This window comes from Diachasma alloeum, unplaced genomic scaffold (assembly GCF_001412515.2).
Source record: "Diachasma alloeum isolate Michigan unplaced genomic scaffold, Dall2.0 Dall_scaffold_00179, whole genome shotgun sequence".
Lineage (NCBI taxonomy): Eukaryota > Metazoa > Arthropoda > Insecta > Hymenoptera > Braconidae > Diachasma > Diachasma alloeum.
Window position 1 is genome coordinate 1815100 of NW_021680345.1, and position 21303 is coordinate 1836402.

General features: G+C 35.7%; 2 protein-coding genes across 2 annotated transcripts; one reads left to right on the forward strand and one right to left on the reverse strand.

Moving 5' to 3' along the window:
- Nucleotides 1–878: 878 nt before the first annotated feature.
- On the reverse strand, nucleotides 879–20810 carry LOC107042762 (phosphatidylinositol 4,5-bisphosphate 3-kinase catalytic subunit delta isoform). The gene is made up of 7 exons (XM_015263949.1): nucleotides 19891–20810; nucleotides 18071–18529; nucleotides 9537–9977; nucleotides 8038–8468; nucleotides 7324–7617; nucleotides 4894–6220; nucleotides 879–4146 (listed from the first exon to the last, which is right to left on the reverse strand). Exons 1-7 carry the CDS (start codon nucleotides 20032–20034, stop codon nucleotides 4015–4017), a joined length of 3228 nt encoding a protein of 1075 aa, XP_015119435.1. The 5' UTR covers nucleotides 20035–20810; the 3' UTR covers nucleotides 879–4014.
- Nucleotides 11539–15379, forward strand: LOC107042781 (protein Spindly). The gene is made up of 3 exons (XM_015263970.1): nucleotides 11539–12005; nucleotides 13037–13449; nucleotides 14038–15379. The coding sequence occupies exons 1-3, from the start codon at nucleotides 11740–11742 to the stop codon at nucleotides 15207–15209; spliced, it is 1851 nt and encodes a 616-aa protein (XP_015119456.1). The 5' UTR covers nucleotides 11539–11739; the 3' UTR covers nucleotides 15210–15379.
- Nucleotides 20811–21303: the final 493 nt, after the last annotated feature.

A 21303-nucleotide genomic window follows, 5' to 3' on the forward strand; every position in this document is an offset into this window, starting at 1 on the left:
CACTGATCCAGAGAATGCACTCTGTCTCACTAGTATAAATGAGGGTGAAAAATATTTTTACATTGGTCGGTCGTGAATTGGTAGTAGAAAGAGGTGATACAGTGATAAGGAAATTGTGTGACACTCAGTTCTGGGGAACTTATTAGTTTCACGATTATTTGATTATTTATTTCAAAATTAATATGACTTTAGAGTGAATACCAGTCATCACTTCTTGAGATACATTTGATTGGGAGAAATAGAACGTCTCTAGAATTCAAGTTAATTTTGTCGTAATAATGAAAATATTTGATTTCTTCCTAAAGCAAAATTTGACTGTAATAATTCTTTGGTTTATTCAACAACGAAAATTATTCTTGAGTAAATACGTTATTGTATCAATTAACCGCACTGAGTTCCAAGTAAATTTTTTTTTTAATCGTGATTGAACTGAGCATTTCGTATATCGAATCAGAATAAATATTCTTAAGCGAAAAAAACTTTGATATTGTATATTGAAGAAGTTTGTATTTCTTCATCAGAAAGAAATCCCATTAATTTACAATAACGAGATCATAGATTAAGGCAATTCTACAAGAATTTGGATATCATAACATGGAATTGGATTCTTCACTCAATTCTTCTTTCATGAAAAATTCAATGAAGTTCTCTAGTTCCTAATTATTAATTTACTATAATGATTAATTCCACAGGCCAACGTACGACGAATATTCCTCTCTTCAGACGGTTCCTTGATAATTAGAATCAGAACCAAAGCCTTAAATTCCAAATTTTACAATTCAAACTTGTGAATTTTTAATGTTCCAGTGCAATTGCAATTAGGTAGGCTTTGGGTATGTTTTTTTGTTTATTACATTGAACCAAAAAGAGCGGAGAAATATCATGATTGAATTATTTTTATTACTATTCACTTTTTACATGTATAGACAGAAAAAAATGATTTATTGAAAGATTGAAAATTTCCCTCTAAACGCACCTCTTCCTTTTCTCCTTTAGAAAAATTCAAATCTGACAATTGAGTCATATCTTCAATTAATCCTACTGTAAATCAACAAATTAAACTAATACCGCAAATATTCGTACATAAGCGGATGGACGAAATTAAATTCGATGGACGAACGTAACTTCCCCCTCTTTTAACAAATGAAACTATATTGAAAAATGTGAGCGATTTTACAGGTGTGATTTGCGGAAACAAAAACATTATTCAATAACTTCTATAGAAAAACTTGCTAGTGAACTTGATTAATTAAATTGTACATCTTTGCTTCGATCAATTAAATATTAAATAATAATGATAATGCGGCAGTAGACGATCATGACAGCGCTAGTAATTCAGAGTTAATAGTAATTATAATGTTAATATGTACTTGTTTGTATTATCGATTGCATTGCGATGGTTGCATTGTGACCAAAGCTAAAAAAACTATTATTCCATAATCTGCGTGCTTCCGAAAATCAATCACATCTGTACAATTTTCAGTTAATACATAAAGAAAAATGAATTTTGAAGAACAAAAAAAACAAAATTTATAAACTAAAGAAAAACAGATTTACAATGAATCGCATAACATTTCTCACATTCCGGCTTTACTCCACTTGTATCTAACTATATTTTACTAATTATTTATTTCCTCGCTTTTGTGTGAAAAAAACACCAGCAGGAAAATTCATCGATTCCGTGAATTCAAACAGTTTAGCACATTTTTCATCCAGCAATGAAGTGGTGAAACGAGACACGTCAACTCCTAATTAAAATGAGTTTCAATTTTCCCAGAATTTGATTGAAAAATCGCCTTGAAGATGAGCCAAATTCACTTCTTGGATTCCTTTTATTCTTAAAATTACTCCAACTCTCTCACATTTGAAGATACCACTATGAAACTGATCATGAAAACAAGTTGACTCATCTCATTTTACCCCTTCTCCACTTGATTGCCCCTTAAATTCAATGGAAACGAGAGAAATAATTTTCTTTAGATTAATCTACACTCAATAAAATTCAGAGTATCAGTCTCGAAAGCGTGATTCGCGATCAGATTTAATCTAGTAATAAAGATAAAAGAATCATCCAGTGAACCAAGAGGACTCAACTGCGACCCCACAGTGGGTCCTGCATAGTTTGTTCAATTATTATTGGTCTAGTTTATATTTGTCCAATGACACCCTTCGTCCAAATTTCACTCATCAAATGAAAGTTTCTGTGCAAATTTTTTATGCAATAGAATTGAAAATTGGATTACGTGCGGTTTTTCTCATCTATTTACTTATTTCTCAATGAAACAGTGAAACATTCGGCTCTTTCTGAATGTAAATAGTACAGATTAACGAGTTTGAAGTGTTTTTCTCTCACTTTTCTTTCCAATAAGATTACTTTAATTTTTTTTAATCTCATTATCTATAATTTCATGTTGTGGGCAAAACTTTACAGTGATGCATCTTTGTAACGCGGAAATTAATCTATTTCCGTTGTGTTTATTTTCTTATGTGCATATTTGTTTGTCTAAGGGGGAGGGGGAGGTCTCATAGCTTTTTTCAATTTTTATTCAATTTCTTCTTAAAAAACATCATGAAATTTTATTTTTGCCATAACATTCATTTTTTATTTAACAACAGGAATTGCGTAATTTCAAGTTCCATACGATTGATTTTGCAAAAAGTCATATGGAATAGAAAAAAAATACGTTGAAAAATACTGAAAACTGTATTACATTGTTAATATGGTTTTTACGTATTGAAAAAATCTAAAAATGCTTATTTTCGATGAGAAATTTGAAAAAATACCATCCGAAACATTATATTCAGAATTGTCCGACTCCATAAGTCTCTGGAAAATGGAATAGATCGATATAGAAAGAGAAGAGAGAGGCAGGGGACAGATTTTGAATCCCTCATTCATGTTATAATTGACTTTTGTGAGGAAAATATGCATCCGAAATTATGTTTTTCTTTTCTTCTCAAAAATCGTCATTTTCTTTTTTTTCGACTCGTGAAAACCTCACTAGTCCTACAATTTTCAAAATTTTTCAACTAAATTTTTTTTGTGCATTCCATATGATACAAAATTCCGCAAAATCAATCGTATAAAATTTGAAATCACTCAATTCCTTTTGTTAATTAAAAAAATTACGCTTCGAAAAAAGAAAATTTTATGACATTTTATCCCTGTACTTTTTGTTTTAATACAGAAAAAATTTGAAAAAAATCGCCGAAAAAAATATGTACCCCCCCCCACCTCCAGCCCCTTAACAGTCAGATATTCAATATCCGATATTGTAAATAGTAAAAATTCGACTAATTGAACCAACGACGTTCAGTACTTTGGACAGAGTATTTTTCAGACGAATTGTGTTACCAGACAAATATTTTTTGAACCAAAATAATCAGGTGGTCTTACCGTGCACCGTCAATGTTAATTTTACTATGCACATACTAACGAGTGCCTGATTATCTGGGCAATATCGACTCAACAATTGGGGCAATATCATTCAATGATTGTATATACTCGATAATATATACTCGTTTTATTGGCACTGGTCTACTCGATGGGCATTGGAATTGATGCCGATGCTTTATTGTACTGTATCTCTCAGTCCCTCTTTCAATTGAAATGAAGACCTGAATCAATCAGCAAATTTACAAAGCGCTAAGACTCTTTCTCATCCAAACAAAAATTATTAATGCCTCAAATCATGTGTGATATTTTCAAGCAGAGCCTCATGCAAAATTTCATGATTAGTATCAACTATTTTACAAAATGTATGTCTAAGTCATTTTTTTTCTTTGAAGGTGTGAATGTGAGTACATATTGCTTTCAATTATCACATTTCTGAATCCATCTTAATTTTAGAATTTTCTCAACAAACAAAAAGTAAAAAAAAAAGTCCTTCATAAATTCCATCACAAATTCCATCACTTTCGAATCCGCACACTCTCAGTCGTATAATCCTAGTAATTTCTGAGCACTGGCAGTCTTACCACGTTGATTATTTTCTTTTTGTTTATTAATTATTCTTATGTCGTTTTATTATTCTTTGCCATATTGTGTGAAGCCCAGTTTAACGAGGTCTTCCAGGAATTGCACAGGGCCTCGTCGAACTTATTCCTAAAATGCTTCTGGGCCTCAGTCTCAGACATTTCAAGCACCTGAAGCATTAGAAATTGACACAAAATTATTTCTATCAACTCTTCCAGTTTTAAATGAAAAATTTTATGAACTACAAAAAAATCATTTGCCAATATTTTCAAATGTAACAACTTTTTTTTATAGTAAATTTCAAAATTGATATTTCCAAAATAATCTGTTAACCGAATGATCTACACTGAATTCAACAGAATTTAAAAAAAATCTTCAAAATTATTTCGAAAAGCAGCTGTGGAGAACAAAAGGTTTGAGGGAGTTATCAGATTTTTTCTCGTGGGTTTTTCCACAAGGAACCTCTTATAACTATTTTCTCAGTGGAAACCAATTTGCAACTGGTTTGTCTTTAGACGATTATTTTATCCCAAGACACTAAAAAAACTTTTCATCTATCTGTCTACCTACACTGAGAGAAAAACGACAAATCTAAGGGAGATAGCAAAATTTTTATTCAGAACTTTCTTATAGCACTCAATTTGCTGTAGAAAAAAGGTTATTACGATAATTGCGTTACCTCCTTTCGATTCGGAGATATTTTTCCAAAACTCAACTAAGAGATAAGTCGACTCAAACCGTTTTACCACTTCGCTACTGAATTCTGTTTTGGCAATTTTCACCTTGCGATTTTGTTGGCCCAAGGAAGAGTTGTTTGACAATGTGTTTGTTTTTCTCTCAGTGTAATAAAATAGATCAACACGTCTCCTCCCCCCCAGAACACAAAACCAAAACCTAAAACAATGCAACAAACTCACCAAAGTATCACGCAAATAATTGAGATCCTTCTCAGACGACAGTTCCGGAAGTCCGGTCGATATCATCATAGCAAAAAGCGAAAGAATCAACCCGCCATGCCTCCTCAGAATCAAGAACGCCTTCTCACAATAATTCTGGAATATCTGAAACTCCACGGCCTGTCCCTTCTTCGTCTGTCCCTTATTAATGACATGAACAAAGTCATTAGTCAACACAAAGGGCACACGTTCACGCCTGAACCCAAATTTCTCCTTAAAATGCCCAAGAATATGTCCAAAGTCAACATGGAACAGTTGTCCAGTCTTCTTCACCATGATATTATCCGAGTGTCTATCAGCAATCCCAAGGACATAGGTAGCCACGCAGTACCCAGCACAGCTCAAGGTGAACTCCTCAATGGCTTTGTTGAGTGCTGCCTCAGTGTGATTATGATCCTTCAGCCAAGCGAGAAGAGATCCTCGCCTGAAGGCAGCAGTTGCTGAGAACATTCCCTTCTCCTTCTGAATATTGGCTATTGTCTCAGCATTGAGAACCACCTGAATCATCCCCACTCTGTTCTCAGTGGAGATGCATCGATAAGGATTCATCCTGAAATCCAGGCCCTCTCGTTTCCAGAGTTTGTCCATTATCCTGAGCATCTGAAGGGTCAGCATGTCTTGCCTCAAGTCATCTCCATGCTTCATTATGAGATAAATATCCTCACCGAAAGGGTCATCGTTCTCGAAGACCAGCCACAGTGGTCTCATCTTGCTGTCCATCACCCTGCACTTTTCAATCTTCACTCTCTTCCATCTGAAGCTTGGATCCAAGGGGTTCAACACGTTGGAGAGAGCCTCCTGGCAGTGAGGCTCTTGGATGTAGTCCTGGAATCCCTGGAGTGCTGCTTTCCTGTCCTTCTTCACCTTCACCTGCTCAGAGGCTGTTCTCAATTTGTCCAGACACTCCATCTGCTTGAAGAGGATCCTCATGTGCTGCTGACTACCCCTGCAGTAAGCCTCTAGGATTAAGCCGAATCTCACTGAGACTGAGGCCACCTGCATCTCTGATCGCAGATGCCAGAAGAGAAAGTGCCCTATTCGCTGGTTGTTCAGGGCTCTTCGGAGCAGGAATTCCGTCAAGTCGCAGGAGAGGTAGTTCTCGTGCTTCAGGGCTTGGACCAGCTGAAGGAGGAAGAGACTCAAGTCGTCGTCGGTGACGTCTTTCAGGCAACGAACTGCGAAGGAACGGACTGTCCCGTCTGCGTAGGCGTAGTCCAGGAGCTCCAGGGCTCGCTCCACTGGGAGCTTTGGCCATTGGTGGACGAGGGCTGTTGCCTCTGCCACTTCTCTGTCATTGAAAGAATTGGGAATGATAAATAGGGAATTCTATTTTAATATCAGTTTTTGGAGAATATCTTCGAAGGGAAGAGGCATAATTACATTTTTGTGAGGAATTATTTTAAAGCTCTCAATTTTCTCTGAAAAAAGTTCTCTTTCATGAATACATTCTGAGATATTTATTCTTGGAAAAGCACTTCTAAGGCGAGCTGGCTATATTTTTGTAGACTATTTGCACAGCAGGGATGGCCATCAATCTTCCGATTCTTCAATGTTAAAAGAATTTCCGCTTTACATTGATGAAGATTTAAATATCCTAATCGAAATTGTAAAATAGCAAAATAATTGATAATCTAAATTTCCAATTGATGACGAATCCAATATTTAATAACATGGATCTGTAAATTTTCCATTCAGTAAATAAAACTAAATTTGTTACGAGGGATTCCCGATTATCCAAATAATCGTCAATATTCCTAACGAAATTACTCATTAATAAATCATTCGGAATTTGAATATTTAAATTGATGGTTACTTCAATAATTAAAATTTAAGAGTGATATTAGCTAATTGACTACTTAATAATTTAACGGTAATTACCGATTTATGGATATGGCTATCCCTGTTGTAGAGATTTATTTTCTCTACAAAGGATATTCCATCAAGAAATTCGTCCCTTTTTGTTTCTCAGATTTGGAAATACTTATCGAAGAAAAATCAGCTTTCAACCCCCAGAGGCATGACGAATTTGAATTGGATAACACTCTTCATTTTAAGAATATTTTCTTTGGCAATTAATGAACTCATCTATTTAGTTCAACGGCAAATTTCAGTGATAATCTATGAATAATTAGTCCATTCTAAATGGCATTACTAAATTCAAATGAGACAGTGGAGTTTTTACATTTTTCTGAGTGCATTCATCACAGAAAAATTGTCTCACACTAACCATCTCTCTCAAATGATTCCATAATGTATCATTTTACAACAATTATATTTCAACAATGAAAATAGTCATCTCCATCTCCCACAGATAGAAAATTTCTCAAAATAAATTTATCTGTTCTTATTTGCAGTCGTTATTGCTCACCATTTTGTTCCTGGTTTACTCACCTGTGGTCATTCCACTCGACACAGTGTAATAGTTTGGCCAATAATGTGGGAATCTCGTGGAGACAATGACGCCTAAGAGCCCACATAGTCTTACGTTCCTGCTCGTGGAGTTCGTGAAGGGGATCCCTGTCTGCCAGATTTTTCAGCAGCTCCACTTGTTGCAGTTTGTTGGCCTCCGACTCTTGGTTGGGCTCCTCCGCTATGCTACGTTCCTCTGAAGACTCCCGGAGCTTCGCTGCATACTCCACGACTTTCTCCGGGGTTGGATAGAGCACAGACTTGTCTTTTCCGTAACTAAAAAAGATTGAACGATAGAAGCAAGACATTAAACAATTTCTCAACTGCAATTGGAGGAATAATCAGTGAAATCGTCTTGTTGATCATTAAATTATCTCGATGATGAGGAGATTTAGGCAGAAATGCGAACAGTTTATTTTGGTAGAAAATTTCCTCAGTTATAAAAAATATCATGTGCCATTTTTCCCCATCTCCCTCACTAAACTGAATTTTACTTTGTAATATGAGCAGATCCACGCCAAAAAAACCATGCTGCGGATTTTGTCTCAAATTTTTGTCAGGCAAGATGGCGATTAGACAGAAATTTTGAAAAAAGAAAAATTGAACAATATTGATAACTGAGGGAGTTATGATTTTTTGAAAATGACTTGTTTTTCCTTAAAATTCGATATTTACAATTTAAAATTTGATATTTACTTCGGAAATGTCAGCATGAGAGCAGCAGCACGATCAATATGAGGATTGGAAACGACAGTGCCCAAGGGATGTAGTAGATCGTCATTCTGCATGTCCTCCACATAAGTCCATGTATAGAGTGTCATTGCGCCAGTCTTGAGCTGTGACTTGAAGTCGTAAATTGTGGTATTTGCCCAGCACAGTGGGTTTATAAAATACTCTTGTTTGGCGTCTTGTTTCACTCTTCGACTCTTGAGGCCCTTGGCAGTCTTACTTAATTCGTAAAGTACAAAACATAAACGTGCATTACGTGGTATGTCTCTAACTTTAATGTCGAAACTGAGAGTTTCCTCCCAGTTACAACTGCCGTCTGAATTGACGACTATTTCTTTGGTTTTCTGACTCTCGCACAGGGATTTACCACCTTGGAACAGACCGGCTTGCAATCCAACCTGAAAAACATTTTACGATTTAAATCGATCAATAAAGAAATTATCCCCTAGTACTAAATTGATAAAACGTTATTTTAGAATTATTTCGTTAATTATTAGTTTTGACAAAAATTGTCAAATGTATTTTCTCTCAAAACAAAATTCCCATTTCTGCAAATAAAAATTTAATTCAAAAGAAAAACCTTGAATTTAAATTGTATCAACATAATTATATAATTAATTATTAAATAATTGAGAAAAAAATTATAAGATTTCTAGACATTTTCCTGAAGCATTTTTTGCTCTAGAGATGAACATATGCATTGAAAAATAAAAACTTCACGTTCAATTTTAATTACATCTACCTAATTATTGAGTTCTCTCACACCCAGAAAAAAAGCTTCATTTGAATCAGCTAAATGAGTTTATTCGAATTGCTAATAAGAAAGCTATTGATAAATCTTGAGCTATTTGATGAAACTTGATTCTCCTTTTAGTTTTTATTAATCCTAATTAATAAAGACTAAACGAATCAAAGTAATTAAAGTTCTGATGGAAAAAAATTCGAGATATGACGCAAACTGCATGAATCTACGGAGACATAATTTTTAGTCTTGAGAAACCTTTAAAAATTCTCTCGAGACAAGAGAATATTTTCTTATACACTGAGAAAGAAAATTAGTTTTAAACTTAAACTTAAATTAAACTTAAATTAAACTTAAATTAGTTTAAAACTTAAACAGGCAAGCCTGTTTAAGTTTCAATTATGACAATCATGTTGCTCTAGAGATGACGTTGGATGACCTCCTCTTTAAATTACGATTAATTTTTTAGTGTTGATAATTATCGAGAGTTCACTCAAGGTCATAACTACCATAATCATCGTCCAGAGCCATATAATTGTCATAATTGAAACCTAATGAGAATTTCCTGGGAATGACTCGACTGGATAAATACGGCATTGAAAAAATAAACACTTCTCTCAAGTAAATGGATATTTGGCAAAAATAATTTTTTTCTCAGTGTATCGAGCAAACCTCCTTTGACAAAAGTAGTTTTCAAACTTCATAACTGTTTCGTTCAATTTACCTCAACAACACGATGTGCAGCATCACAATTGAGTTTCGATATTCCATTGACATCGAACACGAAAGAATCGTCGATTTTCCAAGCGGAAATGTGTTTTCCCTTTTTTCTCAAGGTCAAAGTAGAGAATGTGGGTCTCGGTCGTTTCAAACTATCCAAATCGGGATTCTCAAAGAGATTGTCATGATGGACAACTACACTCTCCATGCCCATCGTCACTAGTGTTGGTGTGACATCGCGAGCAAGACAGTCTTGGATGTAGCTGAATTGTATCAGTGGATAATCACCGATTAAATACTCTTCTTGGCCGCAGACTTTTAGGATGAAGTCACTGGCTACTTCTCTCTCCCCACGAGATATCTGTCTGCTTGCTCGTTTGTTCAGGATCAGGACGATCAGTTGATACGGAGTTGTGTCGTGGGATATTTGAAAGGTAAATGTCACCTGCAAAATAATAAATAATCATTTAATTAGTTTCGATTGATTCAGTACATCATCAAATTTTGTTTCTGCTGGGACATAAAACCGTAAAACGATTCATTTGTAAAGAAATTTTCTGAGAAAATCCCGTTTCTTTATTCAAAAGAGCATTATTCACTGAAAATTTTCAGCAGAATAATGGAAATTGATGCAAGGAAATATTACATGTAGCCAATATCTTTAAACTTGTCGACTTAGGCCCGGGTACATTCCGCCCAGTTGGGGAAATACTCAGTTAAGTATCGGAATAAATAAAAATAATCTACCGGTCAATTTTGCTCAAAAGTTCACCGAAGGTATTACACCAAAAAAACGTGGGGTATCGATGTATCATTAGTATTTACCAATAATACCACTAATTATGAAGTACTCAGTCGACATTCACGACCTCATGGCTGAATGAAAGCATTCTACAACGAATTCCTAAAATTGTCAATGGGGAATAAATTTACATCAAACATAAATTTATTTTGACGATTTATTTGGATAACAGTGCTTGGTCTAACCGGCTCTTAGTGAAAAAAAAAATATGAGGAATCGGTTTTACACTGTTAAAATTTTTTTAAAGTTAACAGCTGCATTTGAATGTTCAATTTTATAAATTTGGTTCGAATTCAAGATTTAATTTTTCGCGGAATGTCTTATTGATATTGAAAATGTAACAAAATCGAGTTTTTCATGTAAGGCGATCATTGATATTTCAGTTACAGTTTAAATTCTCAAATTGATTGTGAAAATTGAAGGATTAGGGGAAGTAGCATTTTGATTTCCAGAATAAATTCTACAAAGATTTATGATCATCTCCAAAACTCGTAACTTTGGATAAAATCAATATCAAAAGCCCTGCTTTTCAGAAAATTATACTTAAATCCCTCCACTCCGATGATACTCACAAAAAAATATGTATGAAATTTAAAAATCACCTCTATCTTACTCTCCAAGATTTATTCAATTCAATCAACTCTAATCAATTACTTCCTTGACTTAATTTCTTCGTCGTTATTGGAATGAAATTCTCTTTAAATACCATGCTGACAAAAAAATCAATTCCTAGAAGTTATTTTTAAATTCTCGGTCGAAATTCTAGAACGATTTTGTGAATACCTCGAAAACTAGTAACTTTGGATAAAAATAACAAAAGACCTATTTTGCAGAAAATCTCAAGGTCTTCGAAGAAGGTCTTTTGACATTTATCCTTCAACCCCTCCACTCCAAAGATATGTGCAAAAAAATATGTACGAAATTTCAAACTCATCTCGATCGTACTCTCCAAGCTTAATTTAATTCACTCAACTCTTTCTTGACTTGATACTCTCTCTTGTTTTATCTCTTCATTGTTATTGCAATGAAATTTTCTTTAAATACCATGCTGAGAAAAAAATCTATTCCTAGAAGTGATTTTTAAATTCACTAACACGATGATTCATCAATATTCCTCGATTTCAAAGTCATCGGGCCGCCGACTAAATATCTATTTTACCGACTGGAAAACGTAAACATTCCAGCTCCATTTGAATTCCGAATGAAAGCGTCTACTCCGATTCGAACGACCGTTAGAGCCCCTCACATTTCAATCCATTTCCTCGCGAATTTTGTCGATAAAAGAAGCCTTCAATGGGTGATAATTTGATAAAAGTCATTCCGCTTCCCTTCGATAATAAATAACCACAGTTTCCATTCATTTTGAAGTTGAAAATAAAGTTTGAAGGGAATATAACCCCAAAATATGTCTAACTCAGCTAACGAGAGCATCGAGGATTTGTCCAAACTGGAGGCAGACTTGGGGACTGATTTCGATGCTTGGAAGTCTCACATGTCGAAATTGATAAAAGCTAACGAGAAGTATCGACAAGACAAGTATTCACTCCAGTGTAAACTAGAGGTGAGCTCCACGATGCAACAGGAGATGCGGGAGATTCAGGAGGTCCTTGAGAATACAGTCGATGAACTCAAGAAAATGAATGATAAGAAGATTCAGGAACTCGAGGAGAAGTAAGTAATAATCGAAAAAGGCTTCGATTTTCCTTAATTCCTTCAATCACGAAGAAAAACAATTCCTGAATCGAAAGCGACACTTGAGAAAAGAATATTTTCTCCTCAACATCTAAATATTTAGCCCTATAAAATGGCGTATTCTAACACCGACACTGAATTTGTTCGACAAAATGACCTGTGATGTCCAATCACAGTCTCTTCATTTTTCAAAACATTTCAATTTTTGGAGTAAGGTCTTGTCTACGAGAATTGTCCTCACGTTCTAATCCTATAGAATGGCGTATTCTAACACAGACACTAAATTTTGACTACAAAATGACCTGCGACGTCCAATGGAGTCCCTTCGTTTTTTCAAAACATTTCAATTTTTGGAGTAAGTTCAACAATGTCAATTATTCATTTGTAAACAACGAATGTTTAAAAAAATAATTCTGTTCAAAATGTCATTTGAATGACGCTGAATATTCATGATTTTTTTCAAATTTTTCTTACGCAATTTAATTTAATTTTCCAAAGTTTTGAACAGATTTCCGGCCGAAAGTTATCGATATTTTTACAAATTGAAGCACAATCTGCATCTCAACTACACCATCAAAAATAGAACGGAAAACTTATGTTCATATCTAAATACTTGGCTGAAGGCCTTCGGGCGATGGCCTATTATAAGAAAATTATTTTTTTCTATATTTTTCTTGTGATAAATTTCGTTAAAAATTTAAAAAATGCGGCACGTTAATCTCCAGGAGGCAATAATGAAGATAAACGTGCTTTGGGTTCGAAAAATATTAATAACTTTGAACAGGAAATTTGTTGGAAAATTTTGAGAAAACGGTCTTAATTAAACGTTCTCAACTGACGATTTAGTTAACTGAAGCTGGTGCAACCGCGCCTCTGGAACCCAAACTATTTTATTCCTGAATTTGAAATATTCTTTCTTCTATTTCAACTCGCAAAGAAGTTTATTCACAATTGAAGAATTATTCCCTCCTAAATACGCATTTATTCCTACTTATTCATGTTTCCGCCAGACATATGGAAGCAAAGAAGGAATTGTTCTCTCGTCTCTCAGAGATGGAGGCAGAAAATCTATCAAAATCCGAAGAGATTGAGAAACTGCAGACGAAACTGCAGGAGCTCAACAGGAAATTGCAGTTAACAACGAATGAAACCCCAATAGTAGTCCAAGAAGACTCTGCCCTGAAGGAGGAATTCTCAGAGCTAGTTTCTCAGCTATTGCAGAGGGATCATGATATCCAACAGTTGGAGAATTCCCTCCAGGAAGTCAACAATGAGAATTCAGAGTTGAAGGAAATCTTGAGAGGAACAAAACAAGAGTTATCTGAGAAAAATGAGCAGTTGGAGAATACTCGGGACGAGCTCATAGGGTTGAAGATGGAGCTAGCTGAAGTCAAGGAGAAACCAGCAAGTGAATCATCCAAAGGTAATTCATCAAATCGAAATAAAATAATTCCAGGACAAAACGCATTTGCAAGTTTTTTGTAAAGACATTTTTTTGGTGAATTTCTTGGACTCAACAGATATCTCTTGACATTTTCTTGAAGGATCTTTAAGGGAGATTTGCTAAATCATCTGGACGAAATTAATTTTTCTAATTTGTTGATCAATTTTTATAATTCTTCCTATTAATTTTGAAAATGTCTCTGGAACTCACAGTTTTAGTCAAAAGTATTGGAGGAACTAAACATTCATACCAAATTTATTTTTTAATTTGTCAATCAATTTTTCAAATTTGGAAAATTTTCGTCTAAATGTCCGCGCGAAAGGCTTTTTTTTATAGAGAATTTGATGGATTATAAAATAAGACTCTTCAAATTTTGTTGTAAATCCAGAATTCTCCAGGATATAGTCTAAATCATCAGTCCATAATCCATTCTCTAAATTTCTCAATCAATCATTTGAATCTTCAGTCTCAGAGATAATTGATTGATAAATTGAGAGAATGTTTTCCGCAAAATACTAAAACCAGTTTTAAAAAATCCCCTAATCCTCGTTCTTACTCCTCCCCCAGGTAATTCTCTCTTCGCTGAAGTGGAAGATCGTCGCAAGAAAATGCTGGACCAGATGTTGACAATAAGAAAAGGTTACAACGAGGCAAAGCGCGTCGTCAGCATCAAAGATGCAGAGATTCGCTCCTTGAAGGCTGAGAAATCTGCCCTGATTCGTAAATGGGAGGATGACAAAGTAGACTCTCACTATCGAGACACCAAGCTAATGGACAAGTACAAGGAGAGGATTTCAGAATTGGAACAGAAGTTGCAGAATCAAAAAGACAAGACCAACGAGTTAGAGAACCAGATGAGACCCACAGATCACAACTTCAGCTTCTTCCAATCGATGCTGGACACGAAGAATAAGGAAATCGAGGAGCTGGAGTCAAAACTGGAGAACGTTTCCATTCAGGCAGTTCTCGAGGAGGAGATGAAGCACAAACTGAGTCGACAGTTGAGATACTGGCGTTGCAAGGCGATGTCCAGTGATGCGCAGCTGGTGGCCATCAAGAGTCATCTGGAGGCTGATCCGCAGTCCACCAAGACCGAGGTGATGCAGATTCTCCAGCAGACGGTTGACAAGCAATCAGACCTGGAGGAGACCCTCGACTCGACCAAACCACCCCCAGAAGTCATTGAGGAAAGCCTAATAACACTCGAGCAACTCATGAAAGTACCAAACTCTTCGGGAAAAGTGCAATCATCCCACGATAATTCCATGTTCAACAGCTCCAATGAAGACTTTGGAGACTCGGAAAATTTTGATGGTTCTACTGTAAAGAGAGAGTCAATGATTCCAAATGGGAGGGACAGAGGGGTCAGCTTTAACGAAACTGTTCCAATGATTTTGATCCACGAGACTGGAGAAAAATCTGGGGGAAATATTAAAAGGGAAATGGAAGAGTTGGAAGTTTCTGGAGAAACTGAAAATAGAGTTCCTGAGAAAGAAACTAATGAATCGAATAAGGAGAACAAGGCTGGTGGAAGTGAGAATAAAAATCCTTCTAAACTGAAGTCTGCATTTGCTCAGGGTCATTCGAGTCTTTTGGTTCCTACGAATGAGGTCAAGAAGGAGAAGAAGACACTGAAGTTTACTGATGACACTGTAGACCCACCCCCAAGGACCCTGAAAAGACAAGTCACTCCGAAGTATCCGATAGTTTTTGTGTCGAATAAACCCAAGAAGGCTTGAACGGGTTGTCTTTTCTTGAAGTATTATGAAAGATGTTCTCTGATGATTATTAAGTGTTCCCTCGTCTTGAAGACGTTAAGTTGTATTGAATTGAATTATTGCCTTGTTAAGGATGATTTTAAGATTTTTGTGAAGTGTTTTATACAATAAATATTCGCATTTTTATCGTAGCAACTCATTGTATTACTGAGATTATGAAAGTTTCGAGGGTTCTATTGTCAAGAGAGAATCAAGGATTCCAAATGGGAGGTACCGAGGGGTCAGGTTCAAGGGAACTGCTCCAAAGATTTTGATCAACGAGACTTGAGAAAAATGTGGGAGAGATGTTAAGGGGTTTCGTGTGTAGATCACCGAAAATGTCCATTTTTCAAGTAACTATTTTATTTATCCGATTGATTGATTTTTTTTCATCATCTACGGGTGTCAAATAATTATTATTGGATGGTATTGTAATTATTGAAATAATATTAAAATGCGTCTCGAGTTGGTAAACCTGTCGAGTGTTTTCTCTCTCTCAGTTCCATGGTCCAACCCATACCTTTCCTATGATACTCACTGACATTCGAATCACGCGCCTGCGCTAGAGGGGGTAATTGCCCCGAATCATTTGTTCACATAACTTTCTTATGAAATCTGAAAAAATCTGGAACTTATACGTGTTCTCAAGAAAGATTTGATTTATCACCCACTAGTTGTTCCTCAATAGTTCATTATTTTTTTGGGTGCCGTGGAAATTTCCCCAATTGAGAGTGGGGTAACCTCGTCGGTTATAGCTGGAGGGGTTACAAAAAAATCTAAATTCCATCATTTTTTTCTTGAAACTGAGATCTGAAGAAAATGTGCAAGAATTCTCAATGATGCAGCATACTTAGAAATTTCTCCCATGAATTTTCCAATTTTTTAAAAATTATTTTGACTTTTCAATCGAAAGACCTTAAAAGGGAAATGGAAGGGTTGGGAGTTTCACTAGCATAAATTGACAAATGACAAATGATAAATTTGAAAGATCTAGGAAAAATCAGAAAAAAATCAAGAGTGATCTAGATTGTATACTCCAAGAAGTCCCGTGAGATTTTCTATGTTCAGTGTTACCCTTAATTATATATTCAAGCTCAAAGTTACCATGTTTTTCTGAAAAGGCGCCTTATACACGGTACACGGCCCGAACTTTCGGAATGAAAATTAGAAAATCCAACTACTTATGATATTTTTGGTGAATATTTCCATTGATAGGGCTTCCCGAGACTTCAAAACAAGATGTCGAATTTTTTCAAATTTTTCAGAGGCTTTACTGCAGTGCGATTTAAAAAATCGGAAAAAGTGCGGCGCGGCGTTCATAGCGCGACCAACGGAGTGTTAAGAATGATAACGTCAGTGAAGTGGTAAATGTAATCGTAAAAAAATGAAACTGTCGATGATAAGTCAATTGAAAAGATAATGCCAAGAACAATTCGTTGAGAATTGCTTTAAAAAACGTCTCTTGACGCAACCAATTGAATTTTCATTTGAATAGAATGACGTTCACTACGGATTTTACGATATTACTGAGGATTGAATTTCATCTTGGAGAACGATGATTGAATTAGTTTTTCCACATGCTGTTGCATGCAGTTTTTTCATAATGAATCATTTCAGAAGATAATTTCGAAGAGTGTTTCTTGTTAGAAATTTCTATAACTGTGGGAAACCTCTCTTGGCATCTTTTTATATACTTCTTCCATAAAAGGTCAATGATGACATTGATTTGGAATTTACATAGGATAGAGTCAAGGGGATTGTGGATGCGTGTTCTCAGAATGTGTTCCGATTTCGTATTGAATTCGTTAAGGGGAGAATACTATGACTTTTAAAAGTCGTGGGGTATTGGAATGCGATTTCTCGTGCATTGAATATCGATTATATATGTCTAAAAACGAATTAGTGCCAAAAAAATAATTGTTTATTGTTCGTTTGCTCCGCAGACGCTTAAAATGTTAAAAATAGTCCAGAGCCTCCAATTTGTGAGCTACAGAGTTTTTTTTTCAAAATTTCTTAAAAAACGTGGGCAATAACAATTATAAATTTTTTTTTGAATTCGACTCCTGCACAGCTCATTTCGTTTTGTTTAATATAAAAATTTACGCCATTCATGGAAAATGTACAGAAAAATTATCCTTAAAATATTTAAAATATATTCTCGATTCTTTCAGAAATATTTTTCCCACTATTTTACATGAATGGTGCAATGTTTTATTAAAATAATAAGAAATTAGCTGTGTAGGACCTGAATTAAAAAAAAAAATCGTAATTGTTATTGCACATATTTTTCCAAAAATTTTGAAAAAAAAACTGTAGCCCAAAAATTGGAGGCCCTGGACTATTTTTAACATTTTAAACACTTGCGGGGTAAACGAACAATAAACAATTAGTTTTTTGCAATAATTATTCGTTTGTAGACATACATAATCGATCTTCAATCTATGAGAAATCTCATTCCGATAGCCCGCGACTTTTAAAACTCATAGTAGTCTCCCCTTAATAATCAAAGTCATTTTGTATACAAAACTAATATCTTGAAAACGGGATTTTCATAGAATTGGCCTACAGAAATTTCAATCAATGTCATTTTTGTCCTACAAATGAAGATACTTAAAAATAGCCAAATATTTTGACCATTTTCTTTCTCATTGAAATACTTTTCAAATCGAATTCAATGCCACTTTCCTGAAAATTGCTCGTCACCTGCCCATGAAATACCACTTTTTTTCCTACAGTGTGTTCTTGAAATGAAGGAAAATTGAGAAGAATGTCAGATTGAGATCTTTCCTCTGCCGTCATTTTAAAATATTTGCGGATGACCTTCTTGAATGAATGCAACTCACCTCTGTATTCTCAAACTTGGTAACGAGCACAATGTTCCCATCCTTCAGTCTAGATTCGATGTTCTTCGGGATCGCAGGAGTCTGGGCGAGCCTCGAAGGATACTGATAGTGGACTCTCTCCTCCCACTGCTGCTTCTGCCTCGCGAGAGCAATTTCATCCCCCAATAGTCTCATTTTCCACCTGAAGTCATTGACCTCGGAGTTCTTCAGGGCTACAAACTCGTGGAGACCTTTGCCAATCAACAGACCAATCTGAGCATCTAGATTCCTGTCTCCCTTGACTCCCTCACGCTCGATTACTTTGAGAACTGAGCAGAAGGGCTTTATGTCACAGAGACGACGACTCTCGTCTCGTAGTTCTTCAGGCTCTGCATTTGCGTTTATGCAGGAAAATAAATACGATGGGGCATCCCTGAGGGTGCCATGCAGAGGATACTTACTCGCTTCATCCCATAGTTCCTGTAATAATAAATTGAAATTGGGATTTTTGCAAGCACCAATGCTTGGCGATACTCAATTAATTTCAAAGGTGTTTTCTCTCATAAAACCCCTGTGACACTAGAGGTACACACATACTATTTCTAACTCATATTCGCCAGAAAAATTTGTTTCGGCCTAATGACGAAACATACTAGTTCGATACACAGTCGTGAAGAACTTTTCCACCTCATATGATTAAAGAATTCATATCAGCAAGAAAAGTTAGATAGGAAATTTTTGTAGGAGCTTTATAGTGAAAAAGGTGAATACGAAAAAAATAGTCATAATAATTTCACAATAGTCTTTGGATTTCGAGATACATTCCAAGTACAGGCAAAGTGCAATTGACTATTCGATTTTTCCGACGATTTTCTCGGAATCTTTCAGAGATAGGGAAGCGCTTTCCTGAGGACATTTTTTGTAGCACTAGGAATTTTTTACAGAACCATAAAAAATTCCGTCATGACCTTTGAATTTAGAAATGTATTCCAGTAACGAATTCCAGAAGTAAGATTGATTCATCTTCAAGGTTATCGGTAGTTATTTCCACGTTTAATGAAAATTGATGTATCTTCATCAGGACTTTCCTTGTAGAGAGGCTCGAGAGCTATAAAAATTTTTAGGAAAAATTCGCTGCCTCTTTTGCACTAGGAAATATGTTTCAAGAACCTTTGGAGGAAGTGAAAGTGACTTCTGATAAATATTTTATATAAAATAAAAATAGACGTAGGAAAAAGATAGATGGAACGAAATGCATCAACTTCAGCTCTGCAGAGTGCTAATAAACGACTTTTTTTCATTTTCACTTTTTGTTACCCAGCTAGTTTTTTTCAACTTCGTTTTTCTCATAGAAAATGAACATAATGACGAGAATAGAAAGAGAACTGGATACTTGCAGCTTTGAAAAATACTATTCATCCAATAATTCTCGTGTTTATCAGTGGTGAAGGACTAAAAAAAATATTGAAAGAGCGTCTGGGGTGTTCTTTTTTCAAGTTAAAAAATCCGACATGACTTATCCATTTAATCGATAGACATGATTGAATACAGCCCATTTTAGAGCATCTCCCCTGTTTCATCTCTTTATAAAGCAAAGTGACAGCTAAAAAGCAACGATAAAGATCTCCCCAAGAACTTCTTCGAAAAAATCATAAAAAAAAAAAATTTACAATTTCTAAAATAATAAAATAAATGTAAAAACTATTTTTCCACGAAATTTCTATTCTACATCATTATATCCTCATTAATCGATAAAAATACGTATCAACGATGAAAGTCCTCGAAAATAAATCACGCAAACATGTTATGTATAACAAATAATAACGTAACAAGGTGTTTACCTCTTTGATTTCCGCAAGAGTTGTATTCCGATTGGTCTCAAGTGGTATGACAACACCATTTGGCATAAGACACGTCAACTCCACGACTTCAGTGGGTGTCTTAGCCCAAAAATCATAGGTATAAGCACTCGGTATGTGCACCATGATTGACGAATAAAACTTTTCTAAATCACTTGTCAAGGGAGAAAATAAACCGTGATAATTCTATCTGAATCATATGAATGAGTCAGATTTTTCAACATCACTGACAATCGCAACAACACCAGCCCAGTATGTGGTACACACGTCTCGACTCAACTTGTGTACGCTGTCGTCTCTTTACATTGTTTACTGTCACGCTAGTGGGATGAAAAATCATCTTGATCGTATGTAATAATCTAGGGGAAAGGGGGATTCACAATGTCAAAGCGTGGTGTGAAATATTTTCCCACGATTATGAACGCTGAGGTTGATTAATCCTCGAGAGCCAAAATAATCACTGTTGACTTGGTTAAATGCGCAAGAATCTCACAAACCGGTAACAATTATCAACGGACAATGGATTTTTCTTCGTTGTGTGACCGAGGGGCACCTCTTTGAGGAAAAAAATGTTTTCTCTCTCGTTTTTTTTTCCTCCTCCTTTCCCTTTTTTTTCCTCTACGTGACAAAAACAGTGGGGAAAATGCACGTCCCAGACAGAAGACGGAGGTATTTTGTTTTTATCGAGATTTATGCACGAGGAAAAAACAATGATGTACCTGACGCACACGGGTGGAAACGTCACTCGAGATTATGATGCAAATATAATCTTCCCTAACTGCACGCAATAACGACACACGGGTCAGCCATTATTTGTTTCGTTTGGAGACTCTAGGGAGGGTATATATATGTAAGCGAGAGTATGGCTGTTTTTTCAATGAAAAATTTTAGAGTGGGGGTATCTGTGGATATGCGTGGAATAAGGTTGTGACGAACGCCCCGGAGGTTATTTTGGAGGCGCCGTTCTCCGGTGGGAGGACTTCTACTGGCTGTAGGTAATGGGAATTCCCTTTTTTCCGATGTTTTTTTTTAATTTTCAGGCATCAGGGCTGAATTCCTTGCGTTTAGGGCTCCCTAGGAACCATTCAATTTCAACCAATCAGGGCTTCTTCGCCCTGAACCTTAAATTTCAACCAATCACAGTCATGCACTCCAATCGATAATGCAGAGATTCTGGTTGCGTGGCTTTGATTGGTGGAAATATAAGGTTTTTAGGTTTTAAGGTTTTTAGGTTTTAAGGGTACCCTAAACGCGAAGAATTCCAGTCCAGGGCAGAAATTCTTCGCATTTAGGGCACTCTGAAAGCCTATCAGAATCATGCATTCAGAATCCCTGCATTACCGAACGGAATGCATGGCTCTAAGGTTGGGCATGTGAAATACCACCGGTATTTTA